Raw genomic sequence first — 13655 nt, forward strand, 5'->3', positions numbered from 1 at the left:
ATTCGGCTTCAACGTGGTACTGGCCCAAATTCGACCCCTATCAAGACCCCTGGCGCGGGGTTCGTTACCCATTCCTCGGGCTCTGTGGATCCAAATAGTTTGTCCCTCAATGACTTCAAAACCGATGTCATGAACTGTCTTGAAGAACTGCAGGAATCTCTCAATTTGTGTAATCAAAAACTCGACAACAATGCTAGTATTTTACACACGCAAGGAAACCTGATAGCAGCGCAACAAGAACTAATTAGGGCCCTGCAAAGTGAAAATGAAACTTTAAAACGAGAATTTGGTGTTCTGTCTATGCGTACGGACGATCTGGAACAATATGGGAGAAGAAATACTTTGGAACTACATGGCATTCCAGTTACGGCTGAAGAGGACGTTTCAAAAGTAGTGCTCGAAACATGCAAAGCTGTGGGTGTTGAGATAAGCGACGAGGCGATAGATACCTGCCATCGTCTTAAAAAACGCCCGGACTCACGAAACCCGCCACCAATTATAGTCAAGTTTGTACGACGCACAATCACCCACCAAATAATGCAACAAAAACGCAGCGTGAAAAAGTTATCAACAAGCCACATAGGAATGCAAGGTGAGATCCATCCAATCTATATAATTTCTCTCTGACTGCCCAACGTAGGTTCTTATTATCCAAAGCCAGAAAATTACAGAAGGAATTTGGTTTAAAATATGTTTGGGTGGACAAAAATGGCTCTGTCAAGATAAGGATTGTTGAAAAGGGCAGAATCTACACGGTAAATTGCGAAAAAGATTTGTGCGATGTGCCAACTACAAACATCTGTTGAAATATGAAGTATAAATTAATTCTTGGATAGACTTGATTCAATAACATTTCGTTAAATTATCTCTTTTGCATTAGGGCGTTCAAAGACCGTTTTATTATACCTTCCGCTTACCTTAGTAAGTCTAGGTTTCAAATTTTATAATATTACAGTCCTTTCTTCATTCTTATTATTTCATTGTCTTATTTAAGTGTTCCATGAAAACTGACCGATTAAAAAAATAACTTATTCTGTTACGGTAATTAATCAACAAATGATAACAATATCAACAAAAGCACAATACTATCTCTTTTCAATCATGTAGGTACGTTGCAGTTTTAAAGCAATCAAATTGTTATTTTCTCATCTGAAATGTATCCTAATATGTTTCAATAATCAATAGTAATGAATCCATTATCTACAGTAGATCTATATTTTGTTTGGATAGATTATAAATATGCTAGGCTATATTGTAGTGTGATTATTTTTTCTTTATTTAAAACAGAAGTTGTTTTTTTTCTCTCAATGATAATATTTTGTGTTCGTCTTATCATATCATATTCATATTTTAACTCTTTTATGTCTATTCATCTCTATTAGTAGTCTCGAGTATATTATTGCAATAGCTCTATATTAAACATGTGGTATTGGATGGGTGTTTCAGCGTGATCATTTCCGAATATTATCAATTTTTGTTTTGTGGTATAAGAGCCTAATGTGGAGAGACACTAAATTCTCTAAGACTGCTTCTCTGTAAATGATAAACTAATCTTATCAGCTGCTGTGATTTCTACAATAAGCAGTATTTCGGGGAAGCTCATAACAATTCACCAAGCTGCTAAGCTATGTTCTGTATTTATATTATTTTCTTGTTCTCTCTCAATAAGCTACTCTTTGTTTACGGAATTGATCCGCATCGCTCAGCTATGCCACTTTTCGCTGATAAATCTAATATTTTGAGTGCTAAATAATTTTTATCTGCACTGCTTCCCACTGTTTGTTTGACCTATTCCCTACCAAAAATTACAAAGGGATAAAGAGTTAATGTTGTCTTTGGTTATTCATGTATATTGAAAATGACCATGGATTAAAAAGAATGTTTTCAAGTGAAAACAAATAAAACATAAAATAATTTCTATTCTTCACTCTCCATTGTACAATACCGTGATTTAATTTTGTCACCGGTAGGCTGAGGTGGCCGACTTATGATCTTCAACCTAAATCTCAATTTTCTACAAAAATTACATTTCTTTTCCTACTATTTTTCCTCTCTTCCTTTTTCCTTTTCAGTAATAGAGTACATTTCATTCCAATTTGAAAAATATTCTCATAAATGTTTTTCGCGGACGACGAATCCGATGAATTTAATCTAAATGATAGTATTACTTTTAACAATGGCCTTATGCTGGAGCAATATTTTGATGCTTGTACAATAAGTAATAAATTATGTATTTTACAGTTGAATATACGCAGTTATAGAAGAAACTTTGATGAATTTTCAATATTATTAGATAGTTTTAAAGTTATTAAAATCAATTGTATTGTTTTGACTGAAACGTGGTTAGATGATGATGAGTCTGTGATGCGGCTCCCGGGTTATGATGTCTATCGCTCTGGAAGTAATCTCAATCAGAATGATGGTGTGGTAGTGTACATTCACAGTTCACTGTCAGTTTCCTCCTGTGCATAGCTGTGTCTGGGCGGGATCGCTAGCTGCCTGGCTCTTAACTTTACTTTTAACGGTGTGCCCTGCCACTTGTTGGCTGCCTACCGCAGTCCCAATACTGATATAAATCTTTTCACTGTCGCTCTCCGGAATTATCTCTTAAATTTGAATAATGATAGAAAAACCTTACAAATTTTTTGTGGCGATATTAATATTAATATTCTGGGTGTTGCATTGAGCTCCGTGCAGGAGGGTTACCTGGATATGATGTATAAGTTGGGTTTCATCAGCTTTATGAATCGGGTGACACTTCCTGCGGGGAGTTCATGTATCGATCACTTTTTTGTAAAAAATGATAAAAATATGGAAGTAAAATCTGCAATCATGGAAACAACTATAACTGACCATTATCCGACATTTATTCAATTAGCTTCCGGGGTGCCTGTAGACTCGAACAATTGTCGGCCAAACATACCTACATACAGAGTGACCCAGTGGAATAATGTTGCGGCCGATCTGTTAGAAAAAGATTGGGGTGGTATCACTACTGTTACAGACAACGTTGATTACTGTGCTGATACTTTCATAAATGAAATTACATCAACAATCGAACGATTTACTCAAATTAAATTAGTTTCAGCCAGGAATAGAAAGATTAAACCATGGATTACACAGGGGCTTATTAATTCAATAAGACATAGAGACAAGTTGAGCAAAAAGGTGTTGAGGCAGCCGTTTAATGTAGGATTGAAAGAAGAGTACAGGATTTATAGGAACGCACTCAATGTCGCTATAAAGAATGCTAAAATACATTATTATAAGGATAAGGTGGATAGTGTTGGGGGTGATTGTAGAAAATTTTGGTCTATAGTTAATGAGCTGGCTTGTAGGCCAGGTTCAGCTGAGCGATTCCCCTTGGCGCAGTTTCATCAGAGGGGCGCACCTTCTGATTTAGAAATAAAAGAAATAGGTAACTCCTTTAATACATTTTTTTCAAATGTAGGTGCTGAATTGCTGATGCAATTCCTGAAAGTGGACCTGAAGTGGTAAATGATGATGATTACATTGTTAATTCCACTTTCAGGCTGCAACCACTTGACGAACAGGACATCCGGGAGATCTTGAAGGGGATGCGTGGTGGCTCTGCTCCGGGGCTTGATAACATTGATTCAAAATTCATAAAAGAACACATTGACGTGGTGATCGAGCCTCTTCTTCACATTATTAATGTCAGTATCCGAACAGGCCAGTTTCCAAATGCTTTTAAAATGGCAAAAGTCATTCCTATTTTTAAATCTGGTACTAAAAATCTTATAAGTAATTACAGACCTATTTCTATGCTAAGCATGTTTTCAAAGATCCTCGAAAAAGCAGTAAAAAACCAATTACAGAATTATTCAGAAACAAATAACATCATAGCAAATAATCAATATGGCTTTAGAAAGGATAAAAATACATCACATGCTCTGTTTGGTATAACAAAAGAGATCACGCAGAGGGTGGAAGATCGGAAACGTGTTTTAATCACGTTTCTAGATCTTTCAAAAGCATTTGACTCTGTGGATAGACTGAAGCTTTTGAGAAAAATGGAGCTCTATGGAATCAGAGATGGTTCATTGAGGTGGTTTGAGAGTTACTTCCAGAGCAGGAAACAGTCAGTTCATATAAATGGAATTGGTAGTGACTCTATGCCCGTTGATTATGGAGTTATACAAGGAAGCACACTAGGTCCTATACTCTTCCTAATTCATATAAATAATATAAGTAAATTGCAGTTGAATGGCAAACTGTTCCTGTTTGCCGACGATACTGCATTGGTTTCCTGTGGACTTACTTGGCGGGACGCTTTCAGTGAGGCCTCAAAAGACCTTTTTCATGTGAAGAAGTGGCTCGATCAAAATAAACTCACACTCAATGTTGTTAAAACCAAATATTTGTCAATATATTTTATGAAAAATAGTATGCCAGTTCAAGAATGTCTCAAGGTTCACTCATGTAATGACCACCTGTCACTTACCTGTAATTGTGAGATGCTTGAACAGGTGGAAAAATACAAATATCTTGGAGTCTTCATAGATTGCAGGCTTTGTTGGACTCCTCATATGGAATACCTCAAATGTCGCATTCGTAGACTAATATATGCCTTTCGACAGTTGAGTGAGGTTCTTTCAGTCAATCAATTGAGAAGGACATACTTCGCCTATGTTCAATCAATTATAAATTATGGAATCCTGGCCTGGGGTGGAGCGTCCTCGTTCACTTTGAGAGCTGTCGGAATTGCACAGCGAGCAATCATAAAGACTTGCTTGAACCAGGATAGTCGCTATCCGACAGAACTGGCCTATCAAGAATTTCAGGCCCTTGATGTGCGACAGCTATACATAAATTCACTTTTAATTTTCATCCGAAGTAATAAAAATTCTATATTTAATCCTCTTATCCATCCCTATCAAACACGTAATATGAATATATTTGGAATTCTACAATCCAGATTAGTTAGCAATTGCAATAGATTTAATAGTCATTACATATGCCACATTCTTTATAGAAATATACCCGCCTACATAAAGCAAATAGAACCCCTTAGCCTTAACATATACAAACGATTTTTAAATATGTGGTTATTTGAAACCGGCAGGGATGTCGCTGTATATATCATTCTTGTATTCATTATATATATATATATATATATATATTATATATATATATATATATATATATATATATATATATAATCAATATATTGCTCATAATTTATAATTGTTCAAGTTCTAAATTTTATCTTGTGTGCCATGTTAAACTTTTATTTTTCAAGTTATATTGTAAATATTTATAATTCTCTTTTTAGTAACAAGTTGTTTTACATTAGAACTCTTTCCCCACACACATACTTGTCTATGTGGGGAAAATTCACAAGTATATATTATTTATACATGTGTAGTACTGTATTTGTAATTATTTCTGTGAATAAACTCAATTTGAATTTGGCTAAAACAACATTATGAATACCCCTATTGTATATGCGTACACGTGGCATGGATTATTAATTTTTCAGCTAGAACAGTTTTTTGAGACAAAGTGCTAAATCAACATCTACAGTTTTATCAATGCTGTATCGGCAATATGAATACACATGCAGTTAATATGTCTTTGGATAAAGGTGTTGATATTTATTTTTACATAAATAAATTATTCTCTTCCATTTTTATTTAATTACAATTCCAAAATTATTCAAGCCCTGGTAGAATGATTTATTTACTCACTGTACAGTCAGTCGAAAATTTTAATAATTAAATGAGGGGTATTTTGGCAAGCTGAACAAAAAAATAAGGTCCTATACACCTTTTCGATATTTCTTCAAATGAAAAACGAGTTTTGTGGGTTGTCAAAACTCCCCCTGAAAGGGAAACTATTCAATTTATCCCATCTTTTAATAAAATAACAATGATTTCTGCGTTGAATAACATGTTTCTTGCTAACAACAATCGAACTCTTATCTTTGTGAATTCAGATATGACCTACACTGTAGATTTATATAATTCTATTAATTAGATTCATGGAAATTGAAGTATTTATTTCAGTAAGTTCATGGTTAGTTGATGAATTGATCATCAATAGAAGAAAAAAAGATTATAATTTTATCTGTACAGAATTAGTTGAATGAATTGTCGTTGAACTGAGTTGCTGGTCAACAATATTTTAATATTGGTATTTATCCATTCATTTTTTCCCAGAAGTTATTTTATTTGAATTAGAAAATATTTATCACGTTCTATCAATTAATAATTCGTAACAATGAATTGTTCAAAACATGAATTCAATCAACTAAAAAAAGACCCATATACTACTGTATTCATGTACGCATGTTTACACTTGTGATGGATAGCCAAAATTGTAGAGCAATTTGCACGGCGAATTGTAATGGAGGACTCCGATGGGCTAAAAAGTTCAGCGTTCGGAGTGCGGTACGGCGAACAGTTAAAACAGAGGCGAGCGGCACGGCGAATGGTTCGGAGTACGGTACAGCGAATGGTTAACAGCTGATTCTCAACTTTATGAAACAATTTGCTCATGTTCGCTGCAAGGCGGAAGTTCGGCGGAATGCACGGTTTGCTGCGCGGTTCGAGGTTCGGTTCAGCATGTGTGGTCACACCTTCAGATGTTACAGGACATTTATACAGTTCACAGGCCAAAGCAACATAATAGTCTATACTATAATAGAGGAAAGAATTGGCTTATACACTTACGGAATAGAAAAATTATGTTTGACACATAATCAAGTCTTAACTACTAGACTGATTAACTTGAAATTTTGCATATAGATTCTTAATTAACCGAGGATGGTTATAGGTCTATTTTCGATTCTTAAAGATTTGATTTCATCAAGTTTTCAGTTTGTTAAGTTTTCAATTTGTGATGAGTTGTTGTATGGAAGCAGCAGAACATTTCTCTTAAAAGGGAAATTAGAAAATAGGTATGATTGGCAATCCTATTCGAATGATAAAAACAGGTTTTCCGTCGCACCCAAATTCCGTCCACCATTTTTGAACCGCCATTTTGAATCCAACTTCATCTTTTTAAATTGGAAGGTGGTCATATGATACATGATTCGTTTAAGAGAAAATATGGTGAAAGTGTGGTGATAACCGCACATCGATATCTCAAACCTTTCAAAAGTTATTCTAATTCAAACTGATAATCCATCTGTTTATCATCTTCTATACTATAATAAATGAAGGAATGAACTGGTTTATACACGTGTAAAAGATAGGAAAATTATATTTGACGCATCATCACGTCTGAACTAGTGGACTGATTTACTTGAAATTTTGCATATAAATTTTTAATTAACCGAGGACTCTTATAGGCCTATTTTCAATTCTTCTAGATTCATTACGACAAGTTTTCAGTTCGTTAAGTTTCAAAATAGACCCTTGCAAAGCACGGGTTACCTGATATTATCATATATACTGATATCAGCTATCCTGATAAGGAAGATAATTGGCAACGCTGTTCTTCTTCCTTTCTCCACTGCCATTATAACGTGGACCTCACTATGGCCATTAGCATAGCCACCTCCAATACAACCCCTGGCCTACGATATTGCAACGTCGCAGTGTAGGCCTAGAATCTAATAAATGATTGGTGAAAAAGATCAGCTGCTATTTTTTAAATCTCTTTCACCAATCATGTATCATATTATAATTATGCCTACACTGCGATGTTGCAATATCGTAGGCCAGGGCCTTGTATTAGAGGTGGCTTTGCTAATGGTTGACTCAAATTCTACAATTTGCGTTTAAGAGGCTTGGAATATTAGCAATAACTGCTAGCTTTTATTTGACCTGGCAAAATAATATTAAATAAATATATTTTTGTATATTATACCGAGCATTTGTATCATCAAGGGAAAACAAAAACACTACCAACATAGACCAAAATATAAGCCGTTAATAATTTAACAATAGACTTAATCTTGTATTTTCTTGAATAATAGTTTTTAGTTAGAACACAGAATAAAGTTCTTCTTCATTTTCGCAGACAGATGAGAATATACAAGCAGATAATCTGGGAGTCTCCTTTCCAGGACAGGATCATATTGAGAGAAAAAATCGCAGTGTAAAGAGACTTGGACTGATGTTTGCATTCTGTGTTCACTCTATCCTTGAAGGACTGGCTATTGGTTTACAGCCTACTACCGCAAAGGTAAGCTCCTGGACAGCTAAACGTTTGTAGTGAAATTTATCTTATACTGTTTGCATCTTTTCAAGATTGGTTTGGTAGCCTGAATAAAAATTATGATTTCATTTCACGACCCCAGACTGCATAAACTCAGGGGTTGTTTAACACAATACTTTTCCAATATTATCATTTGTATGTATTGTAATCTATGTACTTTTTCGGACTAATAAATTTAAATTTCAATTCATGAATTTTAAATTCTGTCATCAGGCGATACCGATAAATCTGTCCTTTTCCAACTCAGCACTGTTTCTAATTTTTTGACCGAGCGAAGTGAGGTCTAAGATTCAAGTCGACGGTTTGGCATTTCTCTTAATGTTTAAATGTTCATATGTTGCGCATTTACGGCGAAACGCGGTAGTAGATTTTCATGAAATTTGGCAGGTATGTTCCTTTTTAAATTGCGCGTCGACGTATATACAAGTTATTTTTTTGGAAATTTTGTATTTCAAGGATAATATAAAATGAAAAAGGAGCCTCCCTTATACGCCAATATTAGAGTGAAAATCAGACGTATTAATCATCATAAATCAGCTGTTTTGTGGACAATAATACTAACCGTTCAAAAACATCGAGCATCTTGAAAATATATCTTTCCATCAACGTTAGTAGACAGTTGACTATAATACTACCCTTACAAAAACATAGAACATCTTGAAATGTATCTTTCCATCAAAGTTGTAGACAGTTGCAGCCAGACCTGATAACAGCGCTCACACTCACTCATTCCGGACACGTCACGGTACAATAAGACAGAAGGCTCTATGTTTATTTAGGATTTTTTCAGACATTTTAAATTGATAAATTATTTATTAATTTTTGAGAAAACATAACAACAGGTCAATGTAACTTACTGAGCGCGAGGTCTTCTGTTCACAGAACTTCTAGAAATTTTCTAGAAATGATTGATTTGGGCTTTAAGCAATGTTTCAAGTTTTCATTGGGCCAGTTGAACATAGAGGTTACATATAGCCAAGTCACAATTCACATTAAAGAAACATACAATAAATTGCACAGATACAATACATACAATAGACAATAATACAATAATAAAAAAAAAAAAAAAAAAAAAATAATACAGATCAGTCAAAGCAAATTTACAATTAGATCAGATAATTTAGTCTCCCTTACTTGGGTATCAATAGACAAAAAAGCATTATTTTAAATTGACTAGGGTGTTGTGATCAGCAGTAATGAATTCCTCTACTGAGTAAAATTGATTCACAATCAACCAGGATCTAAGTACTTGGAGAAAACGTTTATTTGGCAAGGATCTAACTTGAGTTGGTAGCAAGTTATGGAATTTGTAGCCTATCACAGGGTAGCTCGACTTGGACTTTTCAAGTCTGCATCTTGGTATATATATATATAATGATATATATATATATATAATATATATATATATACTCTCACGGTTTCTTGTGAAGTGACTGTGAATGTCATTGCTCTTTGGTAGCCTATCCTGCATCTGATGTATATCCTTCAAACATTGATAGATGAACTAATTAATTACGGATAGAATGACATTTTTAGAATGAAGGGGCTTACAGTGAACGAGATAACCCGCCCCAGAAATCACCCGGACCGCTCTCTTCTGAATTAACAGCACTTTAGAAGTGCTAGATGCATGACCCCACAATTTCAAACCATAACTCATCCTCAAATGAAAAAAAAACCAAATAGGCCTGACTGACCACCGAAATTGGCAGTTCAGACATCAGCCTTCTCAGTAGATAGACAATGCTGCTGAGACTGGAGCACACCATATCTATTTGAGGTTCCCAGAGTAACTTGGCATCAAGAGTGAACCCCAATAATCGGACCGGCTGCAAGTACTCACTGACATCTGATAGAGAAAACAATATACTTTGGGTTTTGCCTCATTCAGAGACAATCTGTTTAGTGAGAACCAATCACGAGCTTTATCATACAGCTCCATCACATCTGCTATAGCCTGGGTGACACTCTTATTTGCAGAGAACAAGGAAGTGTCATCCGCATAGAACAGCACATTTCCATCTAGATAGTAGTGCAAATCATTTATTGCTATAAGAAAGAGTGATGGGCCCAACAATGAGCCCTGTGGCACACCCCGTTTTACCAGAAGAGGAATTGAGCACTGATCATTCCAATCTACAATCTGTTTTCTCTCAGAAAGGTAAGACTCAAACACCCGGATTGCACAATCCTGTAAGCCATAATGCTCCAATTTCTTTAAAAGAACTGTATGAGGAATACAGGCAAATGCTCGTGAGAGATCACATAGCATTGAAAAGGTTGATTTTCGCTCCTCAAAAGAATTGATAATCGATTCTAACAGTTATTCCACAGCCATGACAGTAGATTTTCCCTTCCTGAGACCAAACTGAGAAGGAGCCAGGAGGTCATGCTCCTCAAGGTATTTATACAGTTGTGCAAATATGATTGCCTCAAATATCTTAGCAAAAACAGGAATTATAGAAATTGGTCTGAAACTTGAGGTGTCACAATAGGGACCCTTCTTGTAGACTGGGACTGTTCTGGAGATTTTGAGTTGTTCAGGGAAAGTACCGCTAGCTAAACAGTTTATACACATTGCTAATATGGGTGCAATAATAACTATCATCTGCTTGAGCAAATTTGGGGTCCTGCCATAAGTATCCTTACAATTGGAACTCCTGAAACCTAAAACCGCTTCAATTACATCTTGAGTACATACAGGACTCCAGGTGAATTCAGAAACTATGGCAGGCATGTGAGTAAACTGAATAGGTTCACCGTCATTTGGTATCATTCACAATCTTCTCAACTGACTCAAGAAAATAATTGTTGAAGTCATCTGCTTTGGCAAATGAGTTGTTGGTCTTTTTTGATGATGGTCTTATTTTGTTTATAAGGGTCCAGGCAGCTTTTATTTTATTACTAGACTCCATAATGAGTTTTGCGTTTGCTTCCAATTTTGTTTCCCTAATTTTATTGCGATACCCATGTCTAAGATTCTTCAATACAATGTTCAGATTAGGGTTTGTTTTACACATATGTCACTTACAAACAGAATAAGCTCTCTCAGTTCTTCAAGTTCTGGAGTGAACCAGTCGCAACTTGGACGGGTTGGACCACCCCCCAGTCGACCAGCATCCCTCCCCGATGATGAGAAAACCCTTTCAGTCTTCACAGGAAACAAAGAATCAAGTTCCTTAAAACTACAAATAATAATAATAATAAATCATTTTATTTGTTTCGACAATTATTGCCATACAAATGAGTTGAGTCATTTACACATGAATATAGATAATTTTTGTATATATAAATATTTTTTTCACATCAATATTATAACATGATAAACCAATCATAATGCCACCAACCAAGTACAGAAAAGTAAGAATGACTAATAACAAAGATTGAAAACATGAATACCTCTATACATCTAACCTATAATATCTTAAGGCTGGCAGTGACTGATAACTATCGTAATTATCATGCTTATCTATCGGTGGTCGACACCATATTTTCTCTCTTGATAAGTGCTTTCACAGTATACTGATATACCTGTTTGATTTTCTCATCATTAAAGTTAGATAACAGTACCATCAATTTGTCTACATTTTGAACTACATTATTTACATAAGGTAAAATATACTGCAATCTAATATTTTCATATTCCGGACAGATCAATAGAAAATGTATTAACGATTCGAAATCTAAATCACAGGCAGGGCAAATTTTCTCTCCGTCAAGCTGATATCTCTGACCGTTTATGTGTAAGAATGTACTCGTGTTTGATACTCTGTACTGTGTCATACAACGAATCATTTTAATTGGCAGCTCTGCGTTAATTGGCTCTAATTGCTCTAATTGGCAGATCATACGTTAGCTGTTCTCCTAGTTGATATTCAGGATTAAACAATTTATAAAAAGGAGAGCTTTGCGAATTCTGAGCCAAGTATCTATCCTCATCCATTATTTTCATTACATATCTTTCAAGAATTCTCTCTCTACTATTATATAGTTCAATAGCATCAAATTCAATATCGTTCCTTAAATTTTGAAACTCCAACAAATCCATCTCTCTCTGAACAATAGATAACCAATTAGAACTGAAGTTGGTTTTCAACAGTAGGCGATAACAAATGAAAGGGTATCTGGACTCTGGCATGTTCGCAATTCTTATCAGCCAAGATAGACATCTTTTGAGGATATGAAATTTGAGCCTTGGTCTATTCGCCTCCAATCTAACACACCAACTCGGCGTCGTACGCACCAGCAAGAGCAAGCGCTTCAAAAAGAACAACTGAACAGCTTCCACAGCTTGCTCACAACCGAAACCCCACACTTCACACCCGTACAAACTCGATGGTATGATAACCATATCTAATAATTTCATTTTCCCCTCCCATTTCTCAGACCTCACCTTGGATAAAATGTTGACAGCCAATATTGATTCAATTTTACCTCTATTAATTGAGCGTTTGCACATCTCTGTATATTTACCTGAGGATTGGAATATTACTCCTAAATAATTATAATTTTTACAAATTTCTATTTTTTCCTCACCAATCACGAAATCTCTATGGCTATTGCTCAATCGACCCTTATGGAATGGCAAAACTTTGGTCTTAGCTGCATTGACCTTGAGTCCTATTTCTAAGCTGTACTGATAAAGACATTTGAGCTTATTTCTCACATCAGAAATGCTATCCGCCAAGATGACTATGTCGTCTGCATATTGTAACATTAGTACATCGTTGTCTCTATCAATGTGTAATCCATGCATTCCTTTATCTCTAAAGTAAGTTTCTATTGCCGATGTGTACAGAGAGAAGAGAAGTGGGCTGGCCGGGTCACCCTGCAAAACGCCTCTTGTCAGTGGGATAGGTTCGGATTGTAAACCATGCAACCTGTTCTCGATTACCAGTGAGAAGTTCGAGTACATATATTGAAAAACGCTAACTACTCTCCTACTTAATCCGAGTTCTCTCATTTTCTGAAATAGCCTGTTATGCGGGATAGAATCGAACGCAGACTCATAATCAATAAAAATTGCATACATCTTTCTCTTTTTTACTTCCATAAAATATTTGACTACTGAATCTAGAACGAAAATATTATCTAAGCATGACCTATTTTTCCGAAATCCCGATTGACTTTCCACCATGATCCCACTCTGATCTGCCCAAATTGCTAATCTATCTGTTAATATTCCAGTAAAAATTTTTAGAATACAATTCGCAATAGATAAGCCTCGGAAATTCCTAGGATCTTTTTTACAGCCTTTCTTATGCAATAGAATATTTTCAGCTTTGCCCAATTCAAAGGAATTTTCCCAGTCTCCATGATCAAGTTGAACAGGCTTACTAACAGGTGTTTTCCTTCAGGTGCCAAATATTTGAAAAATTCATAGGAAATCCCATCTAAACCTGGAGCACTCCCATTTTTCAATCTCTTCAATTTTCTTTCTAACTCAATCATTTCTATCGGTCTATCGA

General features: G+C 35.3%; 1 protein-coding gene across 1 annotated transcript in view; it reads left to right on the forward strand.

Annotated features, from left to right (window-relative positions):
• The window catches only part of LOC111055103 (zinc transporter ZIP1), a 76725-nt gene that overhangs the window by 22908 nt on the left and 40162 nt on the right, over positions 1-13655 (forward strand). The window contains exon 5 of the mRNA XM_039435474.1: positions 7990-8154. Within this exon, the coding sequence (XP_039291408.1) occupies positions 7990-8154 (165 nt within the window). The remainder of the gene's footprint in view (positions 1-7989; positions 8155-13655) is intronic.

This window comes from Nilaparvata lugens, chromosome 9, assembly GCF_014356525.2.
Source record: "Nilaparvata lugens isolate BPH chromosome 9, ASM1435652v1, whole genome shotgun sequence".
Taxonomy (NCBI): Eukaryota; Metazoa; Arthropoda; class Insecta; order Hemiptera; family Delphacidae; genus Nilaparvata; species Nilaparvata lugens.